General features: G+C 43.4%; 1 protein-coding gene across 4 annotated transcripts in view; it reads left to right on the top strand.

The window, feature by feature from the left end:
- Positions 1-17,781, top strand: part of pde7a (phosphodiesterase 7A) — a 33,949-nt gene that overhangs the window by 6,530 nt on the left and 9,638 nt on the right. Inside the window, exons 2-5 of one of the 4 annotated variants that reach the window (XM_079490015.1) lie at positions 10,576-10,636; positions 14,898-14,930; positions 16,652-16,741; positions 17,525-17,679. In XM_079490015.1, the coding sequence (XP_079346141.1) occupies positions 10,576-10,636; positions 14,898-14,930; positions 16,652-16,741; positions 17,525-17,679 (339 nt within the window). The remainder of the gene's footprint in view (positions 1-10,575; positions 10,637-14,897; positions 14,931-16,651; positions 16,742-17,524; positions 17,680-17,781) is intronic. The other 3 variants (XM_079490017.1, XM_079490016.1, XM_079490018.1) reach the window with 3 other exon arrangements.

The following is a 17,781-nucleotide window of genomic DNA, read 5'->3' as shown; positions in this document are numbered from 1 at the left end:
CTCTCTGCTGTGCTATTCTCTCCCAGCCCCCATGCCTCCTCTTGGAGGCTCCCTGGAGCAGGAGTATGTCGTAGAGGAGAGTGTTCTTATAAAACACTGTTAGCAGCAGGTATACTCAATTTGTGGCTTTGTGTAAGCAGCTGCGGCTGGTACACACATGCATGCGTGCACGCGCACACACTCAAAACCTGTGCTGTAAAGTCTGTTTATAGCTTAGCACTCACTCACTGGAATGTGCCGTCACACACACAACATACCTCTGCATGTGGTCATAATTCAGAAGGAAGCTTTCGGTTTGTGTACTGAAGATGAGCTGAGTCCAGTTGCTTTTTTATTTCACGATTGGTGATTCCATTCATTTTGTAGTGCTTGTACATGCACATTTTGTTTGTATGCATGCACTGACTCTGATATGTCAGCGTTTATGGGAATACCACTGCTGGCTTCCTCCTTTGTCTGTATGTGATACATCCTCAAATACAACCCTGTTTTTATGACATACGACATGAGGAAGTGAGGGTTTATAGCTGTGGCTAAAACCGGGAAGTGTGTTAGCAGTACAGTACACTGCAGCAGACGTCTAAGCACCACTGCAAAGGTCTTAGTTAACTTAAGGCGCACATTATCAGCTCAGTCACAGCAGTGGCGATGACATGAGAGCATGTTTTCACTTTCAGTAATCAGTCGCTGAGCTACTTTTCCGCTAAATTTCAGTTGACATATCTGATTTTTAGCCAAGGACACACACAGCGGTTGTACTGCTTGTGCTTGCATTATGCACAAATCAAATGTCTGGACACAGCTTTTGTTAGTTTATGGGGCTATCTGCTTATTCCAACAAGATTTTCTCAATACATGGTACTTAACTACTGCAATGCCACTTCCGTCTATTTTGGTACTTAACTACTGCAATGCCACTTCCGTCTATTTTTGAACAAATGGCTAGAAAATGCAAAATACTCAGGCCCTGGAGTGACGGGTTTTGACATCACGTGACCCCTCTGACCTTAAACTTGGCCTCAGATCCTACATGAAGAAGCTGAGACCATGCAGGAACTTAAGTACAGAGAGTGGCAGCAAGCATGAGTATTTACTTTCCCATTGAGCTGTAACTGCCTGGGGATACATACACCATTCCAGTTATGTAAATGGAGGAGGTCTCATTGTCTGTGTGAGTGACTGTGCACGCGCACATTTACATATTCACTCGCAGACAATATTTATGCTATATCATGTTTCATTCTCCCTTTAACTATAAAGTACTGGCAAGAGTTTTGTTTGATACATTGTTTTTACTTCAGGAGCTTTATGCGGGATCACTGCAATATTTTAATTAATAATATGCTTCTATATGTTTATGTATATTAACATTACCTTTTTTGTAGCCTGCTTGATTATTTGCCCTTTACCCAGTTGTCTCCAATTTACAATTTACAATTTAGGCATTTAGCAGACGCTCTTAATCCAGAGCGATTTACATTAGGCAAGAACAAAAGCATGGGAATACATCACATATATAAAATGCATTTATCATGAAACATGCGTAAGCTAAGAACGTAACTAGAACATATATATATATATATATATAATGACACTATACATATAAACTATACATATATACTATACTATGCTATACATATGTACTATGAGGTGCTATGACTACATGCAATTATTGTGCTGTCTACATGACATGCTATAAGTCTGTTTCAAATGCTATCTAAGTCTAAAAAGTGCTATCTAAGGGGGTAGGATAATAATCTCTCCACCGTGATACTGGTTAGTCATGCCCTTATTCCTGCTTGGTGAGGCTAAAGCTAGCTGCTAGCAGCCCTGCGTACTCATGGTGTCGGTCGGGGGTTGTGGTTCAGGCCAGGGCTGATAGAACAGAGGTTAATCTGACTGCAAGAGATGCTGACATTCAGCAACAACAGAGGCCTGACGTCAGTCAGGCAGTCACAAACATTCTTTAAGTAGAATGGAATGTGTGTGTGTGTGCGTATTCTCATGTACTCGGCATTGGGCAACCAAAATAGTTGCTGACAAATCCACATTGTTCTTATCTGATACAAATGATGTTTTATGAGGTATTGGGCTATTGGCAAGATAGGATCACATTAAAAACACATTGACGATGTTTTCCATACCCTTTTATTTATATATATATATATATATATATATATATATATATATATATATATATATAATGTGTATATGTATGAAAGGAAACGAGTGCTCGATGAACTAGTAACCTGGACAATGTCTTGTGTGTGTGCAGGTTAAATTGTAGGTGCAAGACCTGCCCACGAGTTGGACTGAAACTACCCGTGTGTCCTCTCTTTCCCGCATGTCTGTCTGTCTGTACTGTGTATAATGTCCCGTGAAGCATCAACACCCTAAACAGTAATCTTACTGAGTGAGGGTGCTCATGTTAATGGATGTTGGACTGTGGGTGGCATGTGTTCTCGTGCGTACAGTATCTTGGCACTGCGAGGCATGCATGGCAGGGACGTGTTGTGTAGGGTGTCACGATCATTTATTGCATTTGATCGATATTGTCATGCAAAATATTTTGACCAACGGTCGATTGTGTTTTTTGGCATTGAACATATAAATAAAAAATACTTTCATGTTTGCGCTTTTAGGCTTTTTAAACAACATTTTTAAACCGCTGAATTGATACAGATGAATGGAGAGACAAATAATTGTGATTGTATCAACTAATTGTGATCAGCGTGGTGTGGTGTGTGGGCCGGGGCCATTTCTCAAGGATAAAACGAGACTGCGTGACTTTGACAAAGTGCTCGCAGCACCCCCCCCTCCTTCACACCAGCTCTCGAGGGAGCACATGCCAGTGTGTCTAGTCCGGTGCCAATTGGGTACTGCCCTCTCTCACCAGCATGTTTTTGTTTGCAGTAAGTTGTGGCCAGAAGGAGTGTTGGGGCATGCATCCATCGGCAAGGCTGGTGGACTCCCAGTCCTAGTGCCAGGATTGTACAGGGCCTACATATGTTGCAGCCAGTAGCCATGCAAGCCACCCCCTCAAAACACACACACACACACACACACACACACACACACACACACACACACACACACACACACACACACACACACACACACACACTATATATATTACTCACACTAACCACCAGTGCTGTGTGTGTAAACACGGAGGTCTGTTGACACTAAAATACAGCTTTGCAGATTACCCACCATGAGTCAAGCTGTTTGCTAGCCAGTAAAATATTAGCTTTGGATTGGAAGCTGTCATGTGGGCTTTTGAGGAGAGGCAGGGTCAGTATGCATGTGTACAGTCAGTTACAGTATGTGTGCGTGCGTGTGTTGAGGGGGGGGGGGGGTGCATACACTAATCCTTCTACAGTGTAATGTGGGGCGGTGTGCAGCAAGCGCCTTTGTGTTTAACCCATTCTGAACGGGAACGCCTTTTGGTGTTTTAACTAAGCATTATGTTATACTTTAGCTATTGGAAAAATAGCAGATCTACAAGCTCATAGCGCGCCACCGAGTGGCGCGCTACGAGCTTGTAGGTCTGCTATTTTTGAAAAATCGTGAAAATGTAGTGCAAAGCTTTGAATAGATTTATTTCAGAGCGAATGTTTTTAACTCAAATCTTTGCTTACGGGGGGGGGGGGGGGGGGGAACAACATACTTTCAGATGGGGGTCGGTGGCCAATTACATCTAATTTTCTGGGGTCCTTGATATGAAATATTGAGCACCACTGATACAGAAACATGTTTTTTCAGAAAACATTTTTTTTTTTTTTTTTTAATTTCGATGTCAGGCCTAAATGTGTTAACACATGCCTCTGCATGCACTGCTGACAGTGGTCATGATTGAAAGGGTACAGAATCAAGTCTTGTATCAGTTCTACCATTTTACCCACCATAGTATCAGACCATAACATTACCCTGACTCAATTTCAAATCAAATCTGTTAACGGCAGATTTCCCATCCCACGTAGGGAGGGGGGGGTTTGTGGGAGGAAGAAGGCTTTCAGAGTGTATTGTTTTTCTCCAGTGAGATGCGAAGAGAGAGAGCTGTGGGGGATGGACAAAAAAAATGGGGAAGAAAAAAAAATAATGGAGGAAGAAGAAGAAGAAGAGCGCAGGGGAATACTAATGAATGAAAATTGTTTATGCAAATGTGCTCCAACCCCATTGACGTCATGACTTGTGCTGTGTGCCATCTGGGGACACCCTGGCCAGCAGCAAACGGTGCTGCAGCAGCTCACTGCTGAAGACTGAAGCAGCCAAGCTGCTAATATGCTAGCCAAGTAGCTAGCTAGCTAGTCAGCCATTTGATCAGTTAGTTATTCAGGTGGCTACTAGCCCAGTAACCAGTCATTTATCCAGCCAGATAGCTGGTCATCGGTGAGCCTAACAATACCCATAGATTACTTGGTAAGCTAGAGAAGACAGTCACTCAGCCAGCATACTAAACAGCCAGCCAATCACAGATGAGCCGACCAACCAGTTACTCAGGCGGAGTGACTGGTAGGGGGAGGGGTGGATTATGTACTGTGATGACTGACTGCTGCACACACACACACACACACACACACACACACACACACACACACACACACACACACACACACACACACAGTGCACACACATCCTGCTGACGGCATGCAGCTGGGGCCTTATTGGAAACGAACAAAAGTATATGTGCCATGCGCATAATAATGTCTACCTTTCTTCAACCCTTTTCAAGGACCTCCACTAGTACTAATGGAAAGGCAGAAGGCCACACACATGCACCAAAAGATGACAAGATGACCCATTTTGACCTGAGATCAGATTCTAAAAATGTCTTCTACATCCTGACAGTTTTCTGAAAAAGCTATGTTTCTATGTCAGTCGTTCTTCGATTTTTCAAAAATAGCAGATCTACAAGCTCGTAGCGTGCCACTCGGTGGCGCGCTATGAGCTTGTAGATCTGCTATTTTTCAATAGCTAAAGCATAACATAATGCTAACACCAAAAGGGGTTCCCACCCAAAATGGGTTAAGTAATTATGATGTGCCATGCACATCATAATGTCTACCTTTCTTCAACCCTTTTCAAGGACCTCTACTCGTACTAATGGAAAGGCAGAAGGCCACATGCATGCACAAAAAGAATAAGGGCCTTTTTCTCGACACCACCTCTCTCCCCGTGTTTTAGGATCCAAGATGGCCGCAGCACCAGGAGGGGGGGGGGGCCTTTCTGGGCTGCGTTCACAAATTCAAGACACCTGTCTTGCGTTTGTCTTGTGTCTGTGTTTAATGGCCGCTCCAATGCATTTCCAATGGAACCTCATATGGTTTGACCAAACATTTTGTTTGATGGGGGGGAGGGCGGCAGAACACATCCATCAAAGCTGTGTTCAGACAAGTGAGGTGTCGGACACAAGGCAAGTGTCTTGAATGCAGCCCAGTAAGGTCATATGTCGACCCTGCCCGCTCACCTCTGCCCCACCCCCTCCTGGTGTTGTGGCCATCTTGGATCCTAAAACACAGGGAGAGAGGTGGGGCCGAGAAAGGCATGTTATTGTTGTGCTCTCAGACCTGACAAGAGGCAAAAAAAGGTATTATTTGTCACTCCCCCAATACCCATCCTATCTTACAAGTCGGAAGTGGCGCAGCCGCCGTGCCCCAACTTTTCATTGCTATGTTTACGCACATTAAGCAGGGGGCGGACTTGTAAGAAATCAGCAAGATTTGGCTTGTGGTGACTAGTTTCTGAATTTTGGTGTGGTGTTCGGTATGGGTATAAGTCACAAGACATAAGACTCAAATATTGGTATATAGGTATGGTTGAAAACTAAAATAATTGATAAGAGAATTTTCAATGGATTATGTTACTATTGGGTGTGCTAAATAACATTTTTAGGAACAACGAATCGTTTTCAACACGGTGGCTAAAATGAGCTAAATGCCTATAAACTGAGATTTAAATGCCTATAAACTGCGATGTAATATGTAAAAAATCAACAATTATGCACTTCGTAACTACTATTTGAATTTTGGCATGGTGTTAGCCTGTTAGGTATGGGCATAAGGTATTCAAAAACCATTGCAAACTAATTTGGCTCGCCCCCTAGTGGTCGGTTTGCAATGAAACCACTATTAGATATGTCAGTACATGGTTGGAACCCCAAATAATTGATAGATTTTTCAATGGATTCTGTTACCATTGGGTGTGCTAAATAACATACAAACATTTTACGGAAAACGAACAACTTGAAACGCATCGTTTTCAAGATGGCGTCCATGATGGAGCTGACGGGAGCTTAAAATGCCTATGGTTTCATTGCAACAAACAGGACCCCTGTCCTGTTGTCAACAACTCTACGATTTCGGTTTCCCTCCCATTGCAGACACTTTCCCATACCCTGAAAAGCTGGATGTTGTTGTTGCTAACTAAAATAGCTAATAATAATTTCGCCTTTACTATCTCCTTGCACTCATTCGTGTACATATTGCTTTATTTCTGTCATTTTCCTGGTATATTGACCTCTACAAAGCAAAAAGAATTATCAACTTACACTCTTATAATCAGCCACTTCTTTATTGAGCTCCAACATCGACGTTCTGTATAATCACGTCAATCTGACAACCAGTACCTCTAGTACAAATACAAATGTGTGGCATGTCCACAAGATTGTGCAACAACAGACGCATACAAAAGATAATACTGGGTTTCAAAGAAACAAAACACTTTTAAAACTGCGGTTAATAATTTATTGGCTTTGCATGGCACACTGCCTGCAAACTCTGCAAGGTCAAATAGTTTCCTGACAGCATTATAGGCTACTGAACTTAAGCATTGTTTATGTTTACCACTCCCTACACAAAGGGTTGATGTCTGTGTGAAGATGTCTTCTAGTACTAGTGTATACTGTACTAGTGTATCTGCAGAAGAAAGTAAAGTAACCCCAACCAGTACAGTACATTAATCTATGTAATGTAAAAGAGGCAGTATGAGGACAATTCTGGTCTGAGATAAAGCTGAACCCTCTTAAAGGAGAATTCCATGCTAGAAAAAAATCATAATAAACAGATTACCTTTTATTTGTAGTTATGTCCCCACCAAAGAGGTCCAGGTGTTATTTTGTGCAAAAGTGCATTATTGACTATTTCCCCTAATATAAGCCCTCAATGGGGGTTGGGTTTTTGTGCTAATTCGCTTATTTCCATCGAAATAAGTATTAAAGTGTTCCGCTTGGGATACTATTTACATTATGAAGAGAGGATATATATACAAAAAAATCACACCCGTGTGAACTGAGTGGTGTAAGGTCATGTAAGGTATATAGCCTGTCTGACGTAATTAAATCACACCCGGGTGAACAGGGTGAACATAGCAACCATGCTCATTTTTTCTGCACAGACTAACAAAGCCAGTTGTAGGAGTGGTTTACACCACTCAAAAATCATGTCTGACGTAATTAAATCACACCCGGGTGAACAGGGTGAACATAGCAACCATGCTCATTTTTTCTGCACTAACAAAGCCAGTTGTAGGAGTGGTTTACACCACTCAAAAAATAGATTTTTGAACGATGGAAATGAGCAAACACCCCAATGCCCCATTCAATGCAATGCAATTAAATTCATTGAGGGCTTATGGTAGGGGAAATAGCTGCGCTTTTGCACAAAATAACACTTGGACCTCTTTGGTGGGAGGACATAACAACTACAAATAAAGGTATTGGCATGGAATTCTCCTTTAAGCTGAAGGCAGTTTTTCCAGTTATGTGACCTCAAGCTTTGAGTATAGGAACTGATGCTGTGTCCAGCCCACATTTACCTAACAGTTTGAGTATGAAAATCAATCATCTCTCTGTCTCTCTCACATAATCTCACATTCACTCTCTCACGCTGCTCTTGCATGCTCACTCGGTCTACCTGGTGCGTGTCAGTGTGCCAGTGATGTATTCTGGTAATTACCCAGCAACTTAACTAACGTTAAGGGCGGGACGAGGTGTGATGAGCCTTCTCTCTGCCTTTAACCCATTTTGACCTGAGATCAGATTCTAAAAATGTCTTCTACATCCTGACAGTTTTCTGAAAAAGCTATGTTTCTATGCCAGTCGTTCTTCGATTTTTCAAAAATAGCAGACCTACAAGCTCGTAGCGCGCCACTCGGTGGCGCGCTATGAGCTTGTAGATCTGCTATTTTTCAATAGCTAAAGCATAACAACATGCTAACACCAAAAGGGGTTCCACTTCCTGCCCAAAATGGGTTAAATAAGTTTCTTAAACCCCATGTTCTCCTCATGGGCCTTGCTGTAACTCTTGAAAATGCTAATTATCCCAATTCCATCATGCTGGATTTACACATTTCAGGATTCAGGAAAGCTCATCTGTAGTCCTACGTACGTGGTATGGTCACTATGGTGGCACTTGATTAGGATTTTTCTGTTTGTCTGTAGTCTCTTGTATGTAAACAACACGTGTGTTTCTCACATGACTGATAGCACTGTGTGCGTCTGCCAGATAGATATGGTGTTGAAACATGTTTATCAGTTCAACGGTTCTACAGACACACACATGCTTGTGCATACGAGTAGAGCCAACAGTTTTTACACACCCTCTCCTTATCAGGCACTGCATATTTATTCCCTAACTGAACATTGTGTCTTTAGACCAGTATATTTAAAATAGCCCTTATCGTATCACTTTGACAGTTTGCTGGTTCACTGGAGGGGCAGTGTGGACTGTGGAGGGCAGGGGGGTGTATATTTTCCTTGTTTATTTTGGGCATAACACTTGTCTTGCATATCAGGTGGATCATATTGTGTTGTATATCAAATCTGTCCCATGGATCTTTGTCATAAGATAAGCCCTTTTATTGATCCCATGTGGGGACACGCCCTTTATTGACCCCACCCCACCTGGGGAATGATATGGGTAGATAAGGTGGTCTCTAAATGCTTCGTTCAACTTTACTAGAGACAATGTGTTGTAGATTAAATAATCTTCCAAAGATGAATGAATGACAAAGTTCTTCAGTGTGAGGTATTGAGAATTTATTAAGAAGATTCAGCAGAATAACAACACACAGAGAGTGAGGAACAGGCCTCCATGCCTGTCCCAGCAGCCCCTCCGGGTGCAAGCCTCCCCAACCCTATTCTCAGACAGTCCTTATAGTCTTGTCTTAACAGAGATGCAAATAATAACTGTCCATATACGGATCTGCGCTAAACATAAGGGCGACACACAAATAAGTATACCTTTGCTGACAGCGTGGAGGAGTCAAGTCAGCTGTTAGATTGACAGCTGCATGAATTAGACTGAGCACATTGGTGAGCAAAGAGACTTAATGGAAGGAAGAGAAATACAGAATAATGCATATATTTGGCAATGTATTTGGCATTCTAGAATTTCCATTACAAATGTCACAGCTTTCATTGCTAAAACATGGGTGGAAACAATTCAAGTGTTTTAGGATCATGTTTTTGTTCTTGATTTCTGGAAAAATACTGCTTGCCATGCCTTTGATGTAATAAGTCAGCCATAATAGAGCGTCGCAGTCCCGCCCCCTTTCATGACGACGCCAGGCCCAGGAAATGAATCCCAATGCATTTTTCCCATAGACCTTTTTAAGTGTCGTACGAAGCCAACTCGAGTCGTGACAAATCATGACAACAACCAAACAAATAATTACAAAGAAGAAAAACAACAAAGAAAGTGTTGTAACCTGCCGTTTTTTTCTACTTTCTAATTCTTTGTTTGGCCCAAAACATTGTTTATTGTCATGATTTGTCACGACAAGAGTTGGCTTTGTCCGCGGCGTAAACGTCTTTAAATAAATACTTTCTGAAAAGTCTATGAGGAAAATGAACGGGCATTTCTTTTCCAGGTCTCTCGAGGGGGCGGGACTGCGACGCTCTATAGCCACAGAAATAAAAATCACATGAGAGCAAAATATAACTGCAAGCCGCAATACTGGGGTCTAAGCAATGACCAAAATGCACCATGGTGACACAATTGTGTTGGGTTTTTTGTGAAAACACAGTGCAATTAGCTTGACTCAGGGCAGATGTTGGTGCTTAAATCGGGCATCACCCCACCCAACAGGTTTGTTAGCGGCCGTTCGTGGCACTGCTCTAGCAATTATCTTGGATTTCTTTTTTTTTAATTATTTATTTACCCAGGGAAGTAGCTGAGCACAGGTGCTCATTTTCAGCAACACCCTGCACATAGAAACACACGCACACGCACACACTAAAACCTGGGAGCTGACCATTACAACCACAGTCTTATACTGTTGGCCACTAAGCAGCTCCAGGGGGAGCAGTTGGGGGTTCAGTGCCAGATTTCTCCTGCCCGTCCGGGGAATCGAACCTTTCGGCAACAAGGGCGCTCCTCTAACCCTTAGGCCACTGCTGATTTGTACGTCTACAGACCTATCGGTCTCCGATCATCTCTCGACACAAGACCAATGTCCACATGGCAGTTTACAAAACTCAAATATAATCCACATGATGAAAAATATGTTCTATTGAGCAGAATGTACATTAATGTGTATGTGTCGGCTAATGATTTTGTGTTTGTGTTTGCACAGAGACGAGGGGCGATCTCCTATGACAGCTCAGACCAGACAGCCCTGTACATTCGCATGCTAGGTAAGTACTTCCCACTGTACACACACACACACATGCACACACGCATATATATGCGCGCGCGTGCACACACACACACACACATACAGACATGGGATGTGTAAATGTGTCCAAAATGAAAATCGATTAGTATAATTCAATATTAACGTATTAACGATTAATCTTTTTTTGGGGGGGGGTTCAGGGGGGGTGGGGGGTTCCAGATGCCTGTCAGCATGTCATGCTATGGGCGTGTATCTCCAAATCCTGACACTCTATCTTCTCTCTCCATATCATTTAAAAATATGATTCTGTTTCATACACCCAATGATAGACACTAACATCATTGCTCTGGCAAGTCCTGCACTGAAATTAATAGCAGAGTCAGACCTATAGAAGTGTCTCGTCCAGAGTCAGACCTATAGAAGTGTCTCGTCCAGAGTCAGACCTATAGAAGTGTCTCGTCCAGAGTCAGACCTATAGAAGTGTCTCGTCCAGAGTCAGACCTATAGAAGTGTCTCGTCCAGAGTCAGACCTATAGAAGTGTCTCGTCCAGAGTCAGACCTATAGAAGTGTCTCGTCCAGAGTCAGACCTATAGAAGTGTCTCGTCCAGAGTCAGACCTATAGAAGTGTCTCGTCCAGAGTCAGACCTATAGAAGTGTCTCGTCCAGAGTCAGACCTATAGAAGTGTCTCGTCCGCAACCAGTTGTGAGCTTGTAGAGTGGCTATTTTCGAGGTGTATAGTAAATGTCACATGCGCACATGGTCGGCACTCGGCAGGCAGAGTAACAACGGAATGCATGCAGTCAAGGGTTCGCCCTTTATTACCTAAACAGGAGAGATTTCTGCCATGCGCTGCGCACGGTGCGCGACTGGACATGACCCACTGTATAGCTACTTCTCACCAACCACGCTATTTGATGCGATGGCATTCACACCGCTCTCTCTCCTATGACCATTATCATGAAACGGAGAGCAAAATACGCATGTCTACAATCTATCCTTTGACAAAACATTATATTGTCTTATCATAGCTCTGAAACAATACGACCGTCATGTTTCGCCATGTTTCATCGCAATGAACACGTCGTAGGGTAGGGGATGTCACAATAGGCGAGGAAATGCATGATTCTCACATCCATGTGGCGTGCGCTGGTGTAGCTGTCAGACTAACTTTACGCACAAGAATATAGTTTCACAATACAATTAATCTGGTGGCCCCCGCGGACTGTAGTAGGCTGATATTATTATTTATATTGGATTGCAGTGATATAAAAATCACACCCGTGTGAAGTGAGGGCCGCTAATATATTAAAGTCTAACTTATGTTGATTAGGTGATGTAATGGTGATGTAAAACAAACATTAAATCTCTTTATTGTTAATGGCATTTAATGTTTGCGTTAGGGACAAGATGACGTCATCGTTTCATAACAGCTCCGTTTCGCGTGACTACACAGATCCACTGAATGCACTGATCCTTCTTTATCATTTTTATCCCACGATTTTGTAACCCATTTTTTCACCCAGTGTCAATTATCTAATGTAATCCTGGGCGCTTCCTCTGCCAACCTGGGGGGGCAGCGGATCTTGACAAATCATGACAACACAATTTTTTGGGCCGAACAAATAATTAGAAGAAAAAAGGACACTTTTTGTTGTTTTTCTTCTTTGTAATTATTTGATCGGCCCAAAATATTGTGTTTGTTGTCATGATTTCTCACGATCCGAGTTGGCTTTGTCCGAGCCTCCGAGGCTTACAGATCTTTAAATACCGTATTGTCCCGAATATAAGACGACTGATCATAGACGACCCCCATTTTGTGGAAAAAGAACATTGAATGTCAAATAGTCTATAGTCCCCGACCCCATTTTTTAGGATATTTCCATTGGGGAAAAAACTGTCTTATATTCAGGCCAATAGAGTAAATACTTTTTGAAAGGTCTATGGGAAAAATGCATGGGGAATTATTTCCTGGGTCCCTCGTCGTTCTGAAAGGGGGCGGGACTGAAAGGGGGCGGGACTGCGACACTCCAAAGCCCTGTCCTGTTTGGATGGCAATATCCTTTGCAACAGATATTATTATTATTTTTTTAAAAGGGAAAAAAATAGATTAATAATCGATTTTTATCCTATTGACAATTAATCGATTAATCGGGCCCTTCCCTCACTCACACACACACACACACACACACACACACACACACACACACACACACACACACACACACACACACACACACACACACACACACACACACACACACACTCTTGCTGTCACTTTCACTATGTTGTTGTTTTGTCAGCCCCATTTGTGACTTCCCCCTCCACTATAGCTCTGAGGTGATGTTTTGCTGTGTAAAAAAGTAAAAAAAACCTTTTCGGCTGGCAAAACGGTTCAAAAGGTTGTTTTTCGACCCGGTCAATTAATCTTTCCATTCTGTCGAAATTACAGACTATCTATAGGATACCAGAACTACATTTTACATTACGATTTTTTTACGGTCCCGGCCTTGAGAACGTAACACAGCAGGACCTCATCCCATAGCTACAGCGGATGGGGGGGGTCAGAAACAGGGCAAGTTATTGTCCCTGTTCAATTACACAATGTCTTAAACGTCAGTGTAATAATAGTATGAGTGCTAGCTGGAGATGGAAATATGTAGAGAAGATGAACCAACGTAGGGCATGTCTGGAGTTCAGTTCATCCCTGGCCTTTTTGATAATCTCTCAACAATAACAATAGGCTTAAGTTGTGTCTGCGTCTGCAGTGTTAAGCATTTCTTTGAATTTTGATCAGATTTACTAAGAGGCAAGATTTGATTTGGAGCTCCACGAGGTCCAGAGGAGACTGGAGGCTTATGGAATGTCTCTGTGCGCACGTGTGTATGTGTGTTTATGCACGTGTTGTATATAGTCTTGTTTGCATGTGTTGTGTTTTGCCTGCTGTGTCTCTGCTGAGTCGCTGCGGCCGATAGCTCTGCTGAGCAAATGAGTCGATTGCATCAAGCTTTTGCATCCAGATTAGGCTTTGATCTGTTGGGAAACAAAGCTGCTCCATCAATAAGGTTACTGTGGATAATGGCCGATAAGAAGCGCCCGCAAAGACCCCACATGGACACAAGAGCTCAATCTGACCTCTTATGACCCTTTCATGGCCTGCCCTGCAGCTTTAGGAGCTTAAACAACTGCACACTGGAGCTTTCACCCGGCATCGCTGCACTTTCACATTTTGCAGCCGGGGCCCTGATTGATTTAGCTCCGCTCATGCCAGTTCGCTGCTCGCCAGCTTGATGATATCCATTAGCCAAATGCTGCCACGTGACGTGCTCTCCCACAGGCATAGCGACTGCAAAAAAAGCTTACAGAAGGAGCTTTAGCTTTTTTAATCATTTTATGGAGTGATGGCAGTCTTGTACGTCACTAGAGCCAAGCATCTGTCCCCTGGATTCTTTTTTTGTTTTATTGAATGAATTGACTGTGAGGGCTAGGAAGCATTCCAATGCAATTTGGTGTTTGCTAGAGGGGTCAGAGGTCAGCCTGGGACTTTAATGCCGTGCAGGGTTCATGGCGTTTTGTCACTTTGGTAACAACGACCTGACCTATATTATCCACTGCAGAGTAGAAGCACTCACACATCACTGGGAAAACACAGGCCCTCTGACTCTGAAAACTCTGAAAAGCACTAGTAATCACAACCATGCACGTGCTTGCCCACAGCAGGCACATGTATATGCAGACGTGACAGATGTCCACATGTGCGCATATGGACACACGCGGACATGCGCTCGCTCGCTCGCTCGCTCGCACGCACGCACGCACGCATGCACGCACGCACGCACGCACGCATGCACGCACACAGTGCATGGTTCATTGTTTTTTTAAGATTTCCCTGTTGATGCCTTTTATTGCGTGTTGAAATATACCTGCTGTGTTATGTACATTCATATAGTATGAAGAGCTTTAATCCATTTTGACCTGAGATCAGATTCTAAAAATGTCTTCTACATCCTGACAGTTTTCTGAAAAAGCTATGTTTCTATGTCAGTCGTTCTTCGATTTTTCAAAAATAGCAGACCTACAAGCTCGTAGCGCGCCACTCGGTGGCGCGCTATGAGCTTGTAGATCTGCTATTTTTCAATAGCTAAAGCATAACATAATGCTAACACCAAAAGGGGTTCCCGCCCAGAATGGGTTAACTCACACCCTCTCAAGATAATGCTGAGCATCGTAATTGTGCGCTTAAATGTAATTCCCAGTTTCTTTTGGTATTTTTTTTAATAGGGGCTTGTGTAGTATTCCAACAACTGTTTCCAAGTAAGTAAAGAGGCAAAGCAAACCAGCGAAAACATACTGTAGTGCTGCAGTGTCTTTAGCATCTCGCCGCCGCCGTTGTGTCAGCCGTCTGTTGCATTGAACAGCGCACGTAGCATCGTAGCGCACGTAGCATCGCAAACTCAGTCTCACAGTTGCTTCCGGCTACAGTTGTGTAGCTAGCTACACACACAGGCAGACCAGCTCCCGTGCGGCTGGCTGGTCACAAAGTCTGCTCCTCTGCCTGACTACTAACAGAGCCATAGACGCTAGATTGCCACTGTGGCTCTGATTCACTAATAATACTAGAGCAGGGCTGTCCTCACGTGGCACTGTATGCTCGACCGACCACTGTCTGTATCTCTGTGTCCACTGGCATTTTGTCTTTGGGAAAGTGTCTTTGTGTCTGTGTATGCGTGTCGTGTGTATACAATACATACCAGACCAAGGTCGGAATAGTATTTATAAAGTACGGTAAATCATTAGCTTTTTTTTCTTCTTCTTGAACTAACGGGGGTTTACTTACTGCATCAGGACGAATCAGTTGGTGTCGGATGAGTCTGTTGCAGAAAAGGTGTACACAATGTACTTAAAGGTGTACACAATGTACTTAAAGGTGTACACAATGTACTTAAAGGTGTACACAATGTACTTAAAGGTGTACACAATGTACTGACAAATACTTATTTGTGGTAGTCAAATTTCTAGGGGTTATTGTTGTCGTATAAGGGCATTGGTTCCCAAACCTTTTCGTGTCAAGGACCCCCAAATCAACATTTATTAGGCCACGGACCCCCCATTTGAAAACGTTTGCCAGTGACCCCGATAAGGGAGGATTTTTACGGCTCTAGCAGTGATTCTCAACCCGTTTAATTTCAAGGACCCCCCAGTTGGACATACATTAGTCTATGGACCCCCATTGAATAGCATTTCTATCTCTGGGACCCCCAATTTATATTGTAAAACCACTGTTAATTATGGGTCTCAGTTACAGACCCATAAGGGTCCATTTGGTTCCAAATTATCATTTAGCTGGGTCCCCCCTGGAACTCCCTCAAGTACCCCCGGGGGTCCCCGGACCCCACTTTGGGAACCACTGGTATAGGGTAAACCCCACCCATGTGGCACCTCATTATTACTACAAGTATTTACAGATACTAAGCTGGCCCAGGTCTGGTACGGATGCAGTGCTTATAGTTAGGTAAAGTTAGCTTAAGTTGTGGCAAATCTGCAAAAAAAATGCTTACCACTAGCTTTCTTCACAGATGTGTTCATAAAGGTGTCTACTATCACAGAAAAAAATGTTCCAACCCAACTCCCTTGGGAAACTTTGTGACAGCTGCTGAAAGTTGGGGTACCATTATCAACCAATATACGGCAAAGAATTCCAAATTTCCATTCCAAGCATTAGTTTTGCACGAAAAACACTCATTGGGCTAAATTCGGCCATAGCCACTTGCCCAAATGTGTTTTTTGTGCAAAACTAATGCTTGCAATGGATTCAGGATCATGAAAACCCCCTAGTTTGACAAAGTAAAATTGGGAAAAAGGGAGTTGGGTTGGAACAATTTTTTCTGTGATAGTAGACGCCTTTATGAACACATCTGTGAAGAAAGCTAGTGGTAAGCATTTTTTTTCCAGATCTGCCATAACTTAAGCTAATTTTCCCTTATTACACTCGGTGCCGCATGAGTCTTGAGGAAGTGTGTGTTGGTTTCCTCTAGGAGATGTGAGAGTGAGAAGCCAAGTGGGATTTGAACCAGAACGAAGGAGCTCCCACCCGTACCTGCGTATCGACTTCCGAACTATTCACAGTGAGTATGAATCACGGGCAATTAGCCTTAGGGCCAACCTGCGTTCCCGCCGATGACGAGGGAGATAGTGACGCTTAGAATGTGGTTCTGGCTCAGGGCTCCGCTCCTCTCCAGAGACACTGCGAGATGTTTGTGCATAACTCTGTTGTTTCACACACTGATAAGGCTTCAAGGTGTGTCTTTAGAGTGTAAACCTTGTGCAGGGAATTTTTTTTATTAATTTTTTTTATCAGAGCTGTGCTACTAGGAACACTACTTCCTGAAACGTATTTAGAGAACTTCAAACGTGTGTGTGTGTGTGTGTGTGTGTGAGTGTGAGTGTGTGATCCTTCCTCATGCTGACGTGTTTCCGGGCTGCAGTCATGGTTTATACTGGCAGAAACCCTTTTTTTTTGTGTTTATGTGCGTGCAAATGTGCGTGTTTATGTGCGTGCGTGTGGATATGAACTGTCCACTGACAAAGCAATGACTGGTGTGTGTTCCCAGACGGGAGGCTTAGGAGTGGGGCGGCTGTGTCAGCAGCGAGGGTGTTTGTATATCGCTGTGATTGTGTCTGAGCCCCTGCAAAGTCTGTGTGGCCACCATCAGACATCAGTTCTCATCTCCTGAGCCCCTGCAAAGTCTGTATGGCCACCATCAGACATCAGTTCTCAGCTCCATGAGTTCACAAAATAAAATATTCCATGAGCCATTTTGTCATGTTCACTCAATTCATGTTTTCACCCAGTTATCTCATCGTTTATCTCTCTCTCTCTCTCTCTTTGTGTGTGTGTGTGGGTGCAGGCTCGGGGTCAAGCTCGACTACTTGCATCTCTGGAGGACGGGTTCACAGGCTGCTCAGCTTCCAGAGGTACCTGCACTCGTCCCGTCTACTGCGGGGAACGCCACAGCACGTCTCCCTTCACCTCCTCGATGAGGACTATGCTGGACAGGCCAAGGTATGTCACCACAGCACAGTACACCACAGTAGAACACCACAGCACATCTCCCTTCACCTCCTTGATGAGGACTATGCTGGACAGGCCAAGGTATGTCACCAC

This window comes from Electrona antarctica (genome assembly GCF_951216825.1).
Source record: "Electrona antarctica genome assembly, chromosome: 20".
NCBI lineage: Eukaryota > Metazoa > Chordata > Actinopteri > Myctophiformes > Myctophidae > Electrona > Electrona antarctica.
This window is presented reverse-complemented; position numbering and strand designations above follow the sequence as displayed.